The sequence below is a fragment of the Dromiciops gliroides genome, chromosome 2 (assembly GCF_019393635.1).
Source record: "Dromiciops gliroides isolate mDroGli1 chromosome 2, mDroGli1.pri, whole genome shotgun sequence".
NCBI lineage: Eukaryota > Metazoa > Chordata > Mammalia > Microbiotheria > Microbiotheriidae > Dromiciops > Dromiciops gliroides.
In genome coordinates, this window is record NC_057862.1 from 292,834,639 (window position 1) to 292,854,290 (window position 19,652).

General features: G+C 37.2%; 1 protein-coding gene across 1 annotated transcript in view; it reads right to left on the minus strand.

Moving 5' to 3' along the window:
• TECPR2 (tectonin beta-propeller repeat containing 2) overlaps positions 1-19,652 on the minus strand; it is a 158,528-nt gene that overhangs the window by 69,847 nt on the left and 69,029 nt on the right. Inside the window, exons 11-15 of the mRNA XM_043981322.1 lie at positions 11,323-11,496; positions 7,592-7,772; positions 6,691-6,832; positions 4,033-4,273; positions 2,669-2,758 (exon numbers count right to left, since the gene is read on the minus strand). Coding sequence (XP_043837257.1) covers positions 2,669-2,758; positions 4,033-4,273; positions 6,691-6,832; positions 7,592-7,772; positions 11,323-11,496 — 828 coding nt within the window. The remainder of the gene's footprint in view (positions 1-2,668; positions 2,759-4,032; positions 4,274-6,690; positions 6,833-7,591; positions 7,773-11,322; positions 11,497-19,652) is intronic.

The window sequence follows — 19,652 nt, forward strand, 5'->3', positions numbered from 1 at the left end:
TGTGGAGACAGGGAAGAACAAAACACAAACTCAGATGAAGACAATACTCTCAAATTGCCTACATGTGAACCCTCAAGAGGGAAAATGAATTGGTCTCAAGACCAAAAAGCCTTCTTGGAAGAGCTAAAAAAGGATTTTAAAAAATCAATTGTAGGGCAGCTAGGTGGCACAGTTGATAAAGCACTGGCCTAGGATTCAGGAGGACCTGAGTTCAAATCCAGCCTTAGACACTTGACACTTAACTAGCTGTGTGACCCTGGGCAAGTCACTTAACCTTCATTGCTCTGGGGAAAAAAAAAAAGATGATTTGAGAGAGGTAGAAGAAAAAATGGGGCAAGAAATGAAAGCTACACAAGAAGATTATGAAAAAAGAATCAACAGCTTGGAAAGGGAAGCACAAAGATTGACTAAAGAAAACAATTCCTTAAAAAATTCATTTGGCCAAATGAAAAAGGAGGTACAAAAAAATCTTACTGAAGAAAACAATGCCTTAAAAATTTGAATTGGACAGATGGAAGCTAATGACTCCATGAGACACCAGGGATCCACCAAACAGAATCAAAAGAAAATGTAAAATACCTCATTGGAAAGACAACTGACCTGGAAAATAGATCCAGGAGAGATAATCTGAGAATTCTTTGACTACCTGAAAGCCAAGATCAGAAAAAAAGAGTCTAGATACCATATTCCAAGAAATAATCAAGGAGAACTTCCCTAATACTGTAAAATCAGAGGATAAAATCATCATTGAAAGAATCTACCTATCACCTCCTGAGATCCCAAAAGGAAAACTATAAGGAAGAGTGTAGCCAAATTCCAGAATTATCAGGTGAAGGAGAAAATACCGCAAGCAGCCAGAAAGAAACAATTTAAATATCATGGAACCATAGTCAAGATTAAACAGGACCTGGCAGCTTCAACATTAAGATTAAACATCGTAAGACTTGGAATATGATATTCCAGGAGGCAAAGGAGCTTGGATTGCAACCAAGAATCAACTACCTAGCAAAACTGAGAATTGTCTTTAAGGGGAAAAGATGGACATTCAATGAAATAGGGGACTTTCAAGATTTCCTCATGAAAAGACCAAAACTGAATAGAAAATGTGATCTTAACATACTAGACTCAAGAGAAGTATAAAAAGGTAAATGGGAAGATAATACTCTTGAGAACTGTATCTCTATTTGGACAGACAGGAGTATACATAGAGGGTATAAATAAAAATTATCTTTGATGTGATGATATAAAGAAAATTAAGGGGTGAAAAAAGGAGTATATGGGGAGAAGAGGAAAGGGGAGGTGTTAATTACATCATATGAAGAAGCACAAAAAAACCTATTACAATAGAGGGAAAGAAGGGAGGGGTGAGCATTGTTTCAACCTTACTCTTATTGAATTTGGTTCAAAGAGGGAATGACATATGCTCATTTGGATAAAGAAATTTAGCTTATTCTTTAGGGAAGTAAAAGGGTAAGGGGAAAGGGGGGGCACTAATAGAAGGGAGGGCAGAAGCAGGGAAGAAAAGGGTAAAGGAAAGGGAGGGGGGCTGATAAAAGGGCAGGCAGATTGGGGGATGCAAGGATCAGAAGATGAATTAGTCACAGAGTCAAGACTGAAGAGAAGAAAGTGCAGCAGAACAAGAGTAATGGATGAAAGAACAGAAAGGGTAAAAGATTGAAGGTCATGCTAAGGATAGAGAAGAGGTTTAGAAATGAGAAAGAAAATGAGAGGTTAGGAGATTATGATATGAGAGAGGAATTTCAGAGGTCAGAAGAATGCAAAGGACATTTCTAGGGAGACTGGTCTGACTGGAAGTCATAACATTAGGGAAAATAAAGGCACTGGATGCTTAAGTTAAGTGTTAGAGACTGTTAGGAGGTGAAAAAGTGATACCCAAAAAAAAAAAAAAGACTTGGGGGGCAGCTAGGTGGCTCAGTGGATAAAGCACCAGCCCTAGATTCAGGAGTACCTGAGTTTAAATCCGTCCTCAGACACTTGACACTTACTAGCTGTGTGACCCTGGACAAGTCACTTAACCCTCATTTTCCCAACCCACCCCCCAAAAAGACTTAAGAAGGACAAAAGTCACCTATACTCCTCAATTTTATTGAGGGGTATTTTTGTGTGCCATTGAAAATCATCTGACACTTACTTCAGACAAACTCCGTCTGTTCCTGTGTATTTGGGATAAGGATACTATGCTTTTAGACATAAACATACTTTAGGAAAACTGATCTTTTCTCAAGCACTGGCTCCTTTGGAGAACCCAATCTAAAATGCTTCATGTGGCTAGTAATATTTTGCTCATGGCAATGGCTAATAATAATAATAATAATTTGAAAACTGCATTATCACATCTGCCTATGTGCTTTAGATGACTGCAAGATGACACCATTCACTAACAAGTAAAAAACAATAATAAAATTTGGCTTGAACTCATTTATACAATTGATCTATGCATTAAAATCTCTTAACTGGGCAGCTAGATGGCACAGTGGATAGAGCACCAGCCCTGGAGTCAGGAGTACCTGAGTTCAAATCTGGCCTCAGACACTTAACACTTACTAGCTGTGTGACCCTGGGCAAGTCACTTAACCCCAATTGCCTCACTAAAAACAAACAAACAAATAAATAAATAAATCTCTTAACTAAACAAAAATTGACCAACCTTCTTTAGTGGGAGCAGCAGAAGCCAACACAAACACCCATTTTGTTGCTGAAGCAGTACCACGTGGAACAACATTATTCCAATATGTCCCTAGAAACAATTAAGAGAATGAATCATTTTGGTTACCTTTCTTATCTGGCTTTTAATTAACCAGATCCTCTCATAGTCAGTTGCAGATTATCTAGCTAATATAGAAGAATGGATCTCAAGCTTTATGTCTGTTTTGCTTCACAATACATCAAAACAGAAACACACAAAGATGTTTATGAATGCATCTTTTTTGAGAGCAAGGGAGAAGAAAGGTGAGTGACAATTAGGTTCAGTACTGTGGTAAATTCACAAAGTAGACAATTCATTCATAGAAAATGGACTGACTACATTTTAATTATAAAACTCTCTGGAAAACATTTAAAAATTATTCCATTTTAAACAGTGGCACTATTTTTTCTCTTGGAGATACAATATTCCACCTCATTAGGATCTTTAAAAGTTTGAAGTCTGGAAGAGGTTTTTATTTTATTTTTTTCTATATAAACAAAAAAAATTATATAATGGTCACTTAGAGTTGCTCTATTCATGACATATAATACGTTTCTGAGAGAAATAACTCTCTCACATTGATAGCCAATTATTAATATTAGGGAAACCCCAGCTTCCCCCCCCCCCACCCCCGTCTTATTTCCTTGTCTAATCTCTCAAGGACAGGGCTGATAGAAAACAGGATTAACATTCTCCTCATTCTAGGTATTGCTATTCTGCCCAACTAGTTCAGGCTTGGGTATAGATTCTTGGATATAGATCATTGGATATAGATTCTTTGTCTAGATTGTCCAAGGCTGGGAGTGGTCTGTGTATAAACACAGTCTTTCTAGTCCTCATTGGAATAAGCTCACTTCTCTTTGTAAAGTCCACCTCTCATTGTTAACCAGTTAGAGTTGATAGCCACCCTCAGGAACACCCCTCTTGCAAGAGCATATGAGCCATAAGCTCATAGTCATGATGATCTTTGGCATTCAAGTGGGGCTAACCTTTTATTAAAAATGCTAGCATCATTAATAAAATGATTAAAATACCAAGAAATTGTCTCTTGAACTTTTTAAACATTATATTTCTGATAGTAATGCATCACTTAACATCATGATACTGGTGCTTCAAAAAAAAGGAATGTCAGGTTTTAAAAAACAGAGTAATAATACAACTTTAAGACTCCTTTCCATTAACTTGTCCTCAAACCACCATCTTGAAATCATGTATTTTTTTTATTTGAGGATTTAAAGCTTATCTTTCAGCATTTACTTTTAGAATAAAGCTAACTCTTAGACTAAACAACAGGAATAATAATAATAATAACAAAGTCCACTAACCTACTAGACTTCCTTTTGCTACATGGAATTCATTCTTGCCTGATGAGATCCAAACACCACTATTGTTGACACCAAGCAGGCTTGGCTGACACTGAAGCTGCTGGGACCAAAATGCCATTCGAAGTTTGTCTGCCACCTTCTCCACAGGAGCCTGTGCAGCTGTTGCCACCGTGTGTGTGGCATGAATTATTGTCTGGAACAAGCTGCACTGGTCAAACACCACATAATCTGTGATGCTTACCTAGAGAGCACAGCACAGAATATGACAGTCAGGAGTTCACTGGTACAATCGTTAGTTCTATGGTTAGTTCCTCGTCCACATCCATCTCTCTGAATTTCTATTTTCAAATTCCCTTAATGATCTGGGTCAAATGCTTACCTCCTGGGCCCCTCAGTTCTTTCTTTCTTTCTTTAAAGTTTTGAGTTCCAAATTCTATCCCTCTCTCATTCCCTCCCTCCCTCCCTCCCTCCCTCCCTCCCCTCCCCAAGGTGCAAGCAATCAGTATAGGTTATACATATGCAATTCCCCACAGTTCTTGAAATGTAGTTCAGAGACTCCTGAGGGTCCATAAGACCATTTGAGGGAATTTGCAAAGTCAAAACTATTTTTATAAGACTAAGATGTTTTATTCTGAATATAAGATATAGATACAACACATAAAACAAAAGCTCTTGGGATGGGGCTCAATAATTTCTTAGAGTGTAAAAGGGAGGGGGGAAACTAGGTAGCACAGTGGATAAAGCACCGGCCCTGGATTCAGGAGGATCTGAGTTCACATCTGCCCTCAGACACTTGACACTTACTAGCTGTGTGACCCTGGGCAAGTCACTTAACCCTCATTGCTCTGCCAAAAAAGAAAGAAAAAAGGAAAAGAAAAAAGAGTGTAAAAGGGACCCAAAAACAAAAAGTTTGAGTCACTATGTTAGTCTATTCAATTCAATCCAAAAAGAGTTCATTAAGCATCTATTATAGATAAATGTGTGCTATGTGTTGGGAAAACAAAAACAAAAAGAAAATTACTTCCCCTGCCCTTCATGACTTGATCTTCTTTTTACAGGGGAAAAAACAACATGTAAATAAGATAAGTTCATTCATGGTCATTTGAGGAAGGAGAAAGTTCTAAAAACTAGGGGGAATCAGGAAAGACATATGAACTGAGCCTTGAAAGAAGCTAGGGATTCCTTCCAGTGGTAGAAGAGGTGAAGAGGGAGTGTACATGAAGAAAAGGTATGGAAGTGGGAAACAGAACAATAAATGTGAAGAAGAACAAACTGGTCAGTTTGGCTGGAAGGCATCTGGTATCTTAATCAAATGAAGAGAATCACTGTAGCATTTGGTAAAAATTCTTTTCAAAATTGGTCATTTCTAGTGAGGCCTGACCATAAGATAATAGGTTATACAAAGAGTCATTGAGGTTGCATACAGTAAAAAATGAGTGCTTGGTAAAATATATAAACAGATAATATTATATAGTGGACACTCTTGTTACCCCAGAATGTTTTGCCCACAGATATTTCTATGTAAATCATAAAACACAGACAATAGAAAAACCTCTATTCTTCTGATTCAGCAAAAAAAGAGTTTAATCTTTATTAAAGACCACACAAACCTTCTTTTTCTGCATTCTAATTGTCATCATTCATTTAGAGCTAGGAGGGACTACAAAGGTCACCATTGACAAATAATGACCCTCAGGCCAAAAAAAAGGCCTTTGCTCACATCAAGGACCTAGAACTGCTTAAAAAATAAGCAGTATAACTGCCTGTGTAAACACAAGTCTAAGGCAATAGTGAAAAAACTTGAAACTGAAAATATGACATATTCCAAAGCTTCATTTTCAGTGTCACCTCTTATTAACTTTTACAGTAGATCCTTGGTGACTGGCAACAAAATTACATCAACACTGGAAGCAACCAAAGCATGTATCTATGTGGAGGTGGAAGAGGAAAGAAAGGAAAGGGATATAATTTCCTTTGAGGGTAAACTCTAAGTCACTCAAGGGCTAAGTCACACAAGAAATAACTGGGATAAAGGGTAGCTAGGTGGCACAGTGGATAGAGCACCGGCCCTAGATTCAGTAGGACCTGAGTCCAAATCTGGCCTCAGACACTTGACACTTACTAGCTGTGTGACCCTGGGCAAGTCACTTAGCCCTCATTGCCCCACACACAAAAAATTTTAAAAAGAAGAAAAAGAAAAAAGAAATAACTGGGATAGTCATAAGAAAAATTTCTTTTAAGGTGCAAAACATCTGCTATCTGGGAGCATTTAGAAAAAAAAATTATTTCTTCCCTTAAAATTTCCTTCTCAAACAAATTCTCTAAATAAATAAAGACACACGAACTTAAATGTGGTTTAGCACTATATACACCTACTGTTCTTTCCCTTAATGTATTTCCACAGACATAAGCATCATTATTTATTATATGTTCATGCTGCTAGGTTTATTTATATTAATATTACACACACTAGAACATTTCTGAAATGGAAAAATAAAGCCCACTTTATTGAATTAAAGTAGGATTTCCAAGCTGTCTTTCCAATGATGAAAATCTTATGATGCTTTTAATGGAGAGAGAGAGAGAGAGAGAGAGAGATATATGTCTTGAGACTACCTATGGATGGATACTGGCTCTTATTGATAGCTGAATGCCTACTTGCCACCAATGGTCATCATCTCCTTGAGGTTTCTTGGAAACAACACCAGTTCTGAACCAGAGATTTCCATGGATGTCCAAAGCCCATATGGTTTGTTGATCTCCAAGAGTTATACATACAGGTTCCAAAGCTTGCCTTTCACTGCAGGCATTAAAAATCAAAGAAAAAAATACCCCAAATAACTAGATTAGATATTCACATTTCCAATATTTGCCATTCAATAATTAAATGTCCACTGAATAAAATGACCAAGGCTTAGTACCACCCTTAAGGAACTAACAATCAGCCTTCAAGAAAGTGGGGGGTTTGGAAATTTGTACTCCATCATCATACAGCAGAATACATGGCTCTGAGAACCTGAGGTCACCTCCATAACATAAGGAGGACCTAGAGTTTGACTTCACCACACAAAAGAGGAGTGAGAGGAAGGGTGTGATATGACAGAAGAGCAGCAAAGGCTCCTTAAGTTCTCACTCTTTTGTAACACATCATAACAACTCAGAAAAAAAGGACAATTCAGCACTCCAGGGATGTTCAAAACAACATCTCTGTCTAGTTTTTCTTAAAACTGTAAACACATTCATACCAGTAACCTTATTTGGTGGAAACAATAAGAAATATTTTGAGTGTCAATTAAGTGTCAAGTATAAAGGCTAATTTTAACATCATGAAATGAAAATTGACAATCTGCTCCTGACTAATGTGGATTCTGTTTTCCTAAATGTGGAAAAGGAAATCTTTGGGAATAAAGAAGTCAGATCCTGGATTTCTTTCTATCCAAGCTAATTATACAGCATCTCAGACAGAAAGTTTCAATACACTGGATTGCACATGAATACACAACAGTTTTCTATCTGGCAATCCAATTTTTAAAGGATTCCCTTACCAGTATCTTATTACCTTATAATGTCACATTTCCATTGTTCCCCTTCAGGACAAAAGCTGCTCACTCCCTCTCGATACAGAAGTGCCCTTTGTTCAGTTAATGCCCATACCACATTATTTCGAGATGTGATCTGGGACAGAGGATATGGGCAGTCAATTTTCATAGCTCTGGCACAAGGACGATCAACGCTCAAACCTATAAACATAAACAAAGACATAAAGGCCCAAAAAATCACAGAATTTTCAATTCCTCATTTATACCTATAGCTGCCATGCTAGTTCAGGTCCTTATAATTTCAATACTCTAGACTCTCTCCTCCTCTAAACTCTCTCATACTACTATGCCTCTCTGATCCTGTCCCTCCTTTACCCAGAAGCCTTCAACAATCTTCCACAGTCTACAAGACTCCTTATTCGGGTACCCAAGGCTTTCCATAATGAAAGCTGCCTTATATCTTTCTGGACTTTTCTTATCCTACATCTCATCACTTACTGTGTGCTTTAGTTAACTGAACTATTCACATTTCTCCAAATATGGTCCACATTTTCCTGCCCGGGTCTTTGAACACACTGATATCCAACTCCTGAATTGCCCTCATTTCTATCAGGGGATATCCTACCCATTTTTGAAGACTTGGCTCAAATGCTACCTCCTCCACGAAGCTTACCCTGATCCCTACCAGGGGAAAAGATTTCTTCTTCAGTCTGATAGCACCTTATACGTCTCCTTAAGTGTTTATCACATATCAACTTGTTATATTTACATGTGTGTCCACTGGCACAACACAGTAGAACGTAGCAAATGTTATATCCTCTAATGTACTATAAGTTCCAAGAATTTAGGTGACTTGCCCAAAGTCACAAAGCTAATAAGTTACATTACAAAACTGTAACTGAAATCCCAGTCTGACTCCTCCTTTAGTTCTATTTGCACTACATCGTTCTCCATCCTAATGATAAGGAAGGTATTAATGAATTCAGTTGAAGTTTTCCTGTTAGCTGGAAGAACTCTATAATAAAACTAAAAATTCAATACCCCTTGGCTTCAGAGCCTATTACTTGAACTTGCTTCTCAAGTAATCACATATTGCCATGCTGGGACTGCCCAGCTACACATTCTCCCATTGCTAGGCTCCAGAAAGTTTCTTTTCCTTCATTTTACATATGTAAAAACGAAGGGCCAGAGAGGTTAAGAGGCTTACATCATGTCATACAGGTAAATAACAGCAAGGATTCAAACCTCCCAGACCCCAAACCCAGTGTTCTTTCTATTATATGAAAAAAGTCTCACAAGACTGAAAGCCAACTCAGGAGTATCTGCATTTGACACTATCCTTCCTTGCTGCTCCTCTAAGAAGAAGCTCCATCTGCCCACTCCAGGCATCTTCTATGGCTCTCTTCCACGTATGGAATGTGTTTCCTCTTCATCAACCCCTGGGTTCTTTGGCCTCTTTCAAGTCTTAGCTAAAATCCTACCTTCTGAAAGAACCCTTTCCTGATGACCCTTAATGCCAGTGTCTTTCCCCTGAGATTATTTCAGATATTTATATAAATTGTATGTAGCTGTTTGCATGTTTTTTTCTCCATTAGGCTCTAAACTACTTGAAAATGGAGACTGTTGGGGGCAGCTAGGTGACGAAGTGGATAAAGCACCAGCCCTGGATTCAGGAGGACCTGAGTTCAAATCTGGCCTCAGACACTTGACACTTACTAGCTATGTGACCAAAAAAAGAAAAGAAAATGAAGATTGTTTTTGCCTCTCTTTATATCTCCAGCATTTAGCAGTACCTGGCACATAGTAGACACTTAATAACTTGACTGACTAAAGTTATTCAAAATTAATGTAATTTCCAAAAGAAGCATGACAAAATAAAGAGATCTAGTCAGTATGACAGTTGACTTTTTTTTTTTGAATGGCTGGAAGCCTTTCCTGGTTCCTTTTAATTCATACCATTTAAGGGACTGCCTACTCTTATTTATAATTGAAGACAATTCTGGCTCTTGCTAGGCCACCTATTTTCTTAAGAAATTCTATTCAGTTATCAAAACGCTGTTTCCAACAACCTTATGTCAGAAAAAAAGAGGTCAGAACCTTAGCATACTATCCTTTTGAAAGGTTGCTGACACCTGATCTAGAAACTCTCTACAGAGACTCATTTCTTTTTTTCTTTTGCGCAGGGCAATGAGTGTGACTTGCCCAGCTAGTGCCAAGTGTCTAAGGCCAAGTTTGAACTCAGGTCTTCCTGAATCCAGGGCCGGTGCTTTATCCACTGTGCCACCTAGCTGCCCCCCAGTGACTCATTTATAATGCCAAGATGGAAAGGTCTTGTTCACTAAGAACAAACTGGGAATCAACTATTATTCGTTAAAATCCAAGTGCTTAAATTATCCTCATAGATTCAGCACTTTAGTCATTTGTGTAAATTTAGTCATTTACACAAGTCCATCAGAGAAGGCCAAATGGTACGTCTTCCTATAATCCATCCCAGATATTGATAAATGAAGTTGCTATTGTAGAACAATATTTCAGTTGTTGCTGATAGTATATATATGAATCTCATTACTTTTTACTCCTAGTAAACAAAAGCCCCATTGCATGCCCTCTAAAAGTTAAACGTTTCCCAGGACCAGGTGAATTGTTACTTATTAGAAATAATTTCCCTTTGGGTTTCCTGGACATGAAATGGAATGTTTAGTTTGCTCAATGTAGGCCCTGGGGAGGGGGAAAATTATTCTATGATTAATTTCACTTCAATTGTGTCTTTAGGTTTGGCAAGGTAATATAAATGATTTGAACTGGATTTGGTGTAAGAAGAAACACTTTAAATTAATTCAAACAATTTGCAAATTCAACTCAGTTCAACAAACATTTAAATTCATGAAACTCTGCTAGGTGCTAGAGATACAAAGGCCAAAAACAAAATAATTCCTTCAATAAGAGAGGCTTACAAAATGACAAGGGGGTAAGGAAGGAGGAATATAACATGTACACAAATAAGTATAATGTGTAGTATAATGTGGTAGAGGCAAAGAAGGAATCTCGATAAAATATTCTAAGAAAATTTAGCAGGTCAAAATGACTTTCATCTGCATGGAAGAGGGACAGGGAAGGCTTCAAGTGATAGGTGGCACCTGAACTAGACTTCAAAAAAATGAGTATTTGACAGGCAGCATGATATAGTAGAAAGCATACTGGATTTGGAGCCCAAGGACCTGAGTTCAAATCCTGGCCCTACTTTGTTACTGGTTTTTTTTTTTTAAGTGAGGCAATTGGGATTAAGTGACTTGCCCAGGGTCACACAGCTAGTAAGTGTTAAGTGTCTGAGGTTGGATTTGAACTCAGGTACTCCTGACTCCAGGGCCGGTACTCTATCCACTGCGCCATCTAGCTGCCCCACATACTTTGTTACTGTTTTAACCTATGGTACCTGGGGCAAATCACTTAACCGCTCTGGGCCTCAGTTTCCTCAAGAGACTTGCTCTAGAAGTAGCTAAGATCTCTTCAAAAAATGGGAAAGAAATATGTTTCAGGCATGAAGATGGAAGAAGTAATAAGTACCAATAGCATTAAACTACCAATATATGACAAAAGGAAAACATAAAAGCATCCTGACTAAAATTGATCTTCTAAAATGCTGATTGAAGAGCTATGTTCATATAGTCTTCAACACTTTGGTTTAATATAAGAGTGCTATCCATTAAGTGAAAGTGTAGCACAAAAATGATTCAATTCCAAGGATAATTACCTGTTTGTAAGTACAAATCTCCATTAGTCCTAATAATCCAAGCAGTGTCATCACTTAAAGCTACAAATACAGCTTGTGGCAGTGCCTCATACCAATGTCGCTTTCCTTTGATAGTTACTTTTCCACAGGCAAATGCCTTGTTAGATTTCTGTTCAATCTTCCAGAGAAGCGCACCTTCATTAATAAATAAAATTTATTAATAAATGTGTATTCAGCATCTATTATATGCAGCATCTTGAGGGAAATACAAGAATGGATATGAAGAAAAAAAAAAAAGAATGGGTATGAGACCCTATCTTCAAGGAGTCCACAAATCTAGTAAGACAGTATACAAATAAATACAATATAATTTAGTAAGTAAGACGCATACAAACAGATACAATATAAGGAAGGATGTTAGTACCATGAGCTGTATAAATAATTATTTTTTTTTAATTCTGAATGTAACAAAAAATGAGCATTTCCATATATGAAGTAAAACCAAAAAAAGGATTTTATATGAAACCATAAATCTCTATCCCATATAATTTGCTTTAAAAAAAAAAAAAAGGATACCTTCAAAGCTGTCCTGCTTATCTGTGCTTCCTTCTGTTCTGGGAATTTATTTTAAAAATCTAATGGGGGAGGGGCAACTAGGTGGCGCAGTGGATAGAGCGCTGGCCCTGGATTCAGGAGGACCTGAGTTCAAATCCAGCCTCAGACACTTGACACTTACTAGCTGTGTGACCCTGGGCAACTGACTTAACCCTCACTGCCCCACTTAAAAAAAAAATAATAATCCAATAATCCTTTTTTTCCCCATCTTTTTTCAATGTTACTATTGCTAGCCCCTAATGTTATCCCCAATTTCCCATAATCCTCAATTAAATTTTTTTTTTAAACCCTGTGGTAGATAAATAGTCAAGGAAAATAAATCCACACGTTGGAAATTTTCCTTTCTACACTTTGAGTCCATCACCTCTCAGTCAAAAGATGGGAAACAAGCTCCAAGATAGGTCATGTGGAGTCATGTTTGGTCATTGCTTTGAGGACATTTCTTAAGTGTTTGAAAATTGCTTTTCTTTTCAATGTTGTAGTCATATAAATTGTTATCCTGGTTCTGCTCACCTCATTCTGCATTAGTTCATATAAGTCTTATCAGGATGATCTGAAATCACCTCTTTAGTCATTACTTATAGCAAAATAATATTAATATGCCATAACTTGTTCAGTCATTTCCTAACTTAGTTTATAATTCTTTGATATGACAAAAAATACTGCTATTTTTTAATATCTAGGTTCTTTCCTTTTTTCTTTAATATAAGCCTAGCAGAAGTATAACTGGAGCACTTAGCACAATGACTTTTGGGGAACAGTTCCAAAATTATTTCCAATGGAAGAACAAATTTACAACTCCACTATCAATGCATTAGTGTGTCTCTCTAACAACTGTCATTTTCATTTTCAGTCATCTTGCCAATCTGATAGACGTAAAGTGAAACCTCTGAGTTGTTTTAATTTAACATTTCTCTTATTATTGTGATTTGGAGCATATTTTCCTATGTTGATAGCTCAGGTTTCATTCTTTGAGAACTGACTTCATATTCTTTCACTCTCTACTGGGGAATGTTGTTCTTATATCTTTGAATAAATTCTCTATATATTTTGGATATCAGAGTTCACCCCACTCACTCAGTTATGATGGCTAATTTTCATTTTCTTCCATCATAACTATTATACTTTCTCTCTTAGCAACTCATGGTCTTTTTGGTTTTGGTTTTGGTTTTTGGTGAGGCAATTGGGGTTAAGTGACTTGCCTAGAGTCACACAGCTAGTAAGTGTCGTGTCTGAGTCTAGATTTGAACTCAGGTCCTCCTGAATCCAGGGCTGGTACTCTATCCACTGCACCACCTAGCTGCCCCTACTCATTGTCTTTTACAGAGAGGATGGTGATGAAAAAGGAGTATGAACCAAATCAGTTGCATATAATTAAATTGATCTGTTTCCCTTTCAATGGTCTTCTCTTGTCTTCCCTTGCCCAGACTCTGAACACAGGTTTTTCGCTTTTCTTTTAATTTCTCCCCTTCCAGATCTATTTCCAAAGCTGAAATTTGTTTCTCTTTCAATTATTCCCTCACCACTAACCACTATTATCCTCCTTATTAAGACTCTTTCCTCCCCTTATCTTCTACTCTTTCTGTGTGTGTGTGTGTGTGTGTGTGTGTGTGTGTGTGTGTGTGTGTGTGTGTGTGTGTGTGTGTGTGTGTGTGTGTGTGTGTTCAGGTCAGATAAGAGGTCCATCTGTTACCTGCTCTCCCAATCCCTTCCTTCAATTTTATTTCTTCTTCTTCTCATATACTCTAAAGTTTGTAAGTCACATAGCCCATTGCAAATTTTCAAATAAGTTTACCTGTCTAGGTTTCATCTGAATCTTGTATTTACATTTCAAAGTTTCTCCTTAATTGGAGTCTTTTCATAAGGAATGCCTGAAAATCTCATTTTTCCCCTTGTAGGATAAGATCCAGACTTTGAGGGTAAGTGATTCTTGGTTGTAACTGTATGTCTTTTGAATTTTGGAATATTATATTCAAGACTTCCTCTCATTTATAGAAGCTGCCAAGTCTTATGTGATCCTGACTGTGGACTGTTGGGACTTAAACTCTTTCTTTCTGAATATTTGCAGTATCTCTGATGTGGAAGCTCTATATTCTGGCTATGTCATTCCTGAAATATTTCCTTTTAGGAAGCTATGAACATCACAAAAGGATTTAGGATTTCCTTTAGGAGATGATCAGTGAATTCTACTTTTAGAACTAAAAATTGCCCACTGGTTCTAGCAGATTCGGACAATTTTCATTTATTATTACTTTAAATGTAGTCTCTAGGTTTTCTTTCTTTTTTTATTATGGTTTTGAAGGAGTTTGATGATTCTTAAATGATCTCTCCATAACCTGTTTTCCAAGTAAGATGGTTGTAATAAGACATCTTTCATTTTCTTCTAGGTTTTTCTCCCCAATGTTTTGATTTGATTCTAAAATTTCTTGTTTCATGTAATCGTTGATTTGTTTGGTCTATTCTGATCTTTCCATTAAGTCTATTACTTGCATAAAATTTATTGCTTTCTGTTCTATGCTATTAATTTTTCTTCACCTTCTTTCCTTCAGATGTCTTTATTTCATTTTTTATCTCTCCTTTTCTATCTTCTAGGCATTCATGTACCACTTTTGGAAAATCCATTGTTTCCTTTGAGTCTGTAGTTGTTGTGGAGTTACTCTCTTTTTCTAGGTTTGATTTTGGAGTATCCATAATATCTATAATAATTATTTACACTGATTGCTTTATGTTTTTCAGCTGTTTCAATTGCACCTGACTTCATGACCCCATTTGGGATTTTCTTACAAAAGATACTGGAGTGGTTTGCCATTTCCTTCTCCATCTCATTTTAAAGATCAGGAAAACAGAGACAAATAGGGTTAACTGACTTGCCCAGTCACAAAGCTAAGGAATGCATGCCCACAAACTTTTAAGTTTAATCTGCATTATTAATAATTACAGCAATCAACATAATAATAAACCAAGCTCTAATTTGTAGTAATTACTTATTTCTGAAGTATAAATGCTCGCACTGAATATTTAGCAATTTTAGAACTGGTTTCAATACCCTTGTCTCTGACCTATCTCTGGTCATGATATTTTCCATATTGTTTTCATATGCTATGGCTTACTTTCCTGGTGGGTCATTCTTTTTTTCCTATTGTTTGTAGGCTTCTGGACGACTTTTTATGCAGCCCTGAAGCAAATGAAACCACTGATTCTAGTTTTTCATTGAATTTTTTGATCATCATTCAGTCTGAGGTCATTTTTAGGGTTTTGTGGAGTATCTGTATCTGTATGGGGGCTGGATGCCTGCATTCAAGCAGCCATCTTTGCCAGAAATCTGCTATAGGAGTTAAGGGGCTGTGAAATCAATGTTGGGTGTGGTAAACAAGGAAAGCTTGAGAGAAGAGGTTGTACTTAAACTGAGCTTTGAAGAATATTTAGGATTTTTATAGGTGGAGATAGGGAGAGGAAGGCATTACCCTACATGGTAACACCAAGACAGAAATAAAGGCACGAAAGCAACAAAGGTTTTTGGGGAAACTGTTTAGTTCAGCTAGTGAGTAGCTCAGTTTAGCTAGAGTGAAAGTTTGAGGTGAGGAAAGTGGTAAATTGTGACATGCCTTGGCTGCCAAATCAAGGAATTAGATAGGCAACAGAAAGCCATTTGACAGTTTCTGAGCAGGAGAGTGACATGATCATAGCTGTATCTAAAGAAGATAAATACTGCTGTGCTATGAAGTATGAATTAGAAGGAAGAGGAAAATAAATAATACCAATCAATAAAATTAAGAGAAAAACAGCTAACAAATACTTAATTAGAGGAGCCAAATATTACAGTCAGAAGAGAAATTATTAAAATATACAATTATGTAAACATCAACACCTCTAATTTGATTTATTATCAAATCCATCCTCAAAAAAAATTATTTTATAAATAAATCAGTGTGACTAGAGAAAGAGACAAGATGCTACAATAATAGCTAAACACTGTGGTGAGCTCATCTACAAACTCCTCCAAAAACATCTAGAAAATGCACTACATCAAATCCTGGTTATCTCAGTTCAACATAGGAAGAGAAACAGGGATGTCTGTGGACAATGGGAACTAAATGGACGTACCATGATGCAAAACATTCCAGTGTCCAGGAAGAGCTATGAACGGGGCCAAGGGGAGGTCCCAGATCCATACCAGGGCACTGTGACAAGGATAGATAGGTTTAACCTTTGTTATGCACTATCTGATTCTGGGTCACAGAACTGTACAAAGTAGTATAAGTAGGTTGTTGGTAGTATACCAAGAAAGGAGGAAGTTCAGAAAGCAGGAGCAGTGTTTCAGTTCAGACCTGAGACTCAGAGCTTCCAACATGTAGCTGAACCTGGCAAGGAATAGCCAGGGCAGGAATCACAGACCAAAGGAAAGACTACAATTCTGCCACTCTGAACCAAGGAGCTTTTGATCTGATTGGCAGGGATAGATTCTAGTAGCAATCTACTCTTGCTCAGATCAAAACTCAGGTCAGGAATTTGTAGAGTTCAAACCAGGGGGCAGCAAGCTGACTTTGCCCTAGGTATAACCACTTTGGAAACACTGAAAGCTTGCAGATCCCCAGCCCGATCCTGAAATAACACAGTACTCAATTCCCCAAAAAGGTAGCAACAGGACCAGCCCAGTTCTTCTCTCAACAAGTGTAGCAAAGTACAGTTCTAACACCAAGTGTGTCAGAACCCAGCCCTAACATCAAGTCTGAAGTCAGGAAGTAGGATGGAAGGCAAATAAACAAAAAAGGATCCTTGCCATAATGAGCTATTATAGTGACAGGGATTCTCAAGGCACAAACACAGAAGAAGAGAATGACACTAAAATATTTACAAGAGAGAACTATACAGCTCTTCCTAGAAGAGATAAAGTTTTTTTACAGTTTTAAAATGTTTTTATTAGTGGAATGAGAATGCCTAAGGGAAAAGAGTGGAAAATGAGAGCTATAGGAGAAAGAACTAGAACAGGAATTAACAGCTTAGTCCAAGCAACAGAGTCTCTGAAAATTAGAATGGACCAAATAAAAGCCAGTGACTCCATCAAGCAACAAGAAATATTAAAACAAAATTAAAAGGCTTAAAAATAGAAGAAAATCTAAGAATTATTCTACTGTCTGAATCCTATGACTCCAAAAAGAGCCTATTTTAAGAGATTTTAAAATAAAACTGCCCAGATCTTTTAGAACCAAAGGACAAGAAGGAAGGAATCCCCCACTCAGCTCCTGAAAGAAACACCAAAATGAAAGCCATAGGGAACATCATAGCCAAAATTGAGATCATTCAAGTCAAAAGGAAAAAAAAATGAAAAGCCATCAGAAAGAATTCAAGTGCCTAGGAGTCACAGTCAGTATTATACACAACTCAGCAGCCACCCCTATTAAAGAAAAGAGAATCTGGAACATATTACAGAGGGCAAAAGACATGAGTTTATGGTCAAGAATAACTTACCCAGAAAAAACAAGTCTAATACTACTGGGGGGGGGGGGAGGGAATGGGCCTTTAATGAAAGCATTCCAGACGAAAAGACTAGAACTGCATAGAAATTTTGAAGTTCAAACAAAAGAAGTGAAGAGCAAACATAAAAAAGTAAATGTGAATGAAGAGTGATAAAGGTCTAAACAAGGTTAAATAGCTTAAATTCAAATTCAGGGAGATGATTACATGTGTCCCCTCTGAACTCTACCATCATCAGGGTCCACTGAGGAAGTTCAATTAGTCAAGCCCTGGGAGTTCTTTGTTTTGTTTTTTAATGTCTAGAACAGAAAGAAAGGGGAAGAGAAATATTCTGAGTAGAATGGGAAGGAGGAAAGGAAGGTTAGGGAAAATGGTATAATCAGGGTATGCACATAAATATCACATAGACAAACAAGGAGGAGATGGGGAGAAGGATAAGCTGACACTTGAACCTTATTCTGATCTGAACTGTTCAAAAGAAGGAATAATTCACACACACACATATTTGGTAGAAAAATCAATTTCTCTCAGGAGGAAAATAGAAGGGAAAGAGGAGAAAGGGGGTGGGGAACAGGAGGAAGGGTAGATTAGGCTAAGGATTAGTCCTAGGCAAAACAACTGAATTTGTAAAAACATCTATAGTTCTTTTCAAAGTGGCAAGGAATGGGGATCTGAGGGGATGCTCATAAATTTAGAAATGGATGAACAAGTTGTGGTATATAAATGTGATACAATATTATTGTGTTGAATTCTTATTGGTGTAATAACCAACCAGGATTCTAGAGGAATAACGATGAAAAATGCTACCTGCTTTCTTTCTTTCTTTTTTTTTTTTGGTGAGGCAATTGGGGTTAAGTGACTTGCCCAGGTTCACACAGCTAGTAAGTGTCAAGGGTCTGAGTCTGGATTTGAACTCAGGTCCTTCTGAATTCAGGGCCAGTGCTCTATCCACTGCGCCACCTAGCTGCCCCTACCTGCTTTCTAATAGAGGTGAAGAACTCAAAATACGGAATGAGGCAATTTTTTTTGGACATGGACAATACATTGATTTACTAAATACATTGGTAACATTTTAATTTTTTGTGTATTCTTATTGTAGGGTGGGAGAGGGATGTGTGGTGGCAGTGTAAGAAGGCAGATCTTGGCTGATTAAAACAAATAAAATATTTTTAAAATAAATAAACTATTAAATAAATAAATAAATCCATCAATGCTAGCTTCTTCCAATTTATAAGCAAGGAAGCCAAGGCATACCATGTGAATGAAGGTCACAAGAACTTTGTGCCACACCCCAGAATATTCTAATATTCTCCTGCTCTAATCTATCTGTTTTATGTGTCTAATTTCTTTCTTTCTTTTTTTTTTTTTTTAAGTGAGGCAATTGAGGTTAAGTGACTTGCCCAGGGTCACACAGCTAGTAAATATTAAGTGTCTGAGGCCAGATTTGAACTCAGGTCCTCCTGACTCCAGGGCCGGTTCTCTATCCACTGCGCCACCTAGCTGCCCCTAATTTCTTTCTAATAAGTTAGCTGAGCTCAAATAAATACTGCATGCAGATCTATTCTGTTTTATCTAACTCCCTGCCTCATTCCCCTTGAGCAGGGAGAGAAGCTGTTAACATTAAAAAGACTAGATGAGCAAATTACTTCACACAAATGGAAGTGGTGTTCTTAATTTAAAACCATTAAGTATCATTTAGTCAACTTCTGCTCCAATACATGAAAGACTACCAGAGTAGCTTAAAAGAATTGTTGTGACTTCAATATATGTTCAGGAAGTAGCTTAATTGCTCAGAGGATCTGGCCCATTAACTATTTAAAAAGTAAGCATATTTATAAAAAAGAAAACAGAGCAGAAGCCATCATGGTGTAGTACAAATGAGATTTAAAGTCAGAGGGTATGGGTTTGAACCATATCTCTACTACTTATACTTTATCTTTCTCTGTCCCTCAGATTCCTTAATTATTAAATTAGAGGGTGAAACTAAATCATCTTTAAGGTCTAATCCAGGTCCAAATCCCATGATTCAGTCTGAATATATACAAGACTTCATGGAGCTTGAACCTCATGCAAGAACTTGTTGCCAATCCTTTGATGGTACAACTAACCAAATCCAAAAATAGAAACGTATTTTATTTTAACATGGAATATACCACATTTAGTAGACTAGCCATCATCTACCATTCAAATTGACAACTTAAAGTCTGCTGTTTGAAAACAAACCCCACCCCCCACTTATTTTATTTTATTTTTTTTGGTGA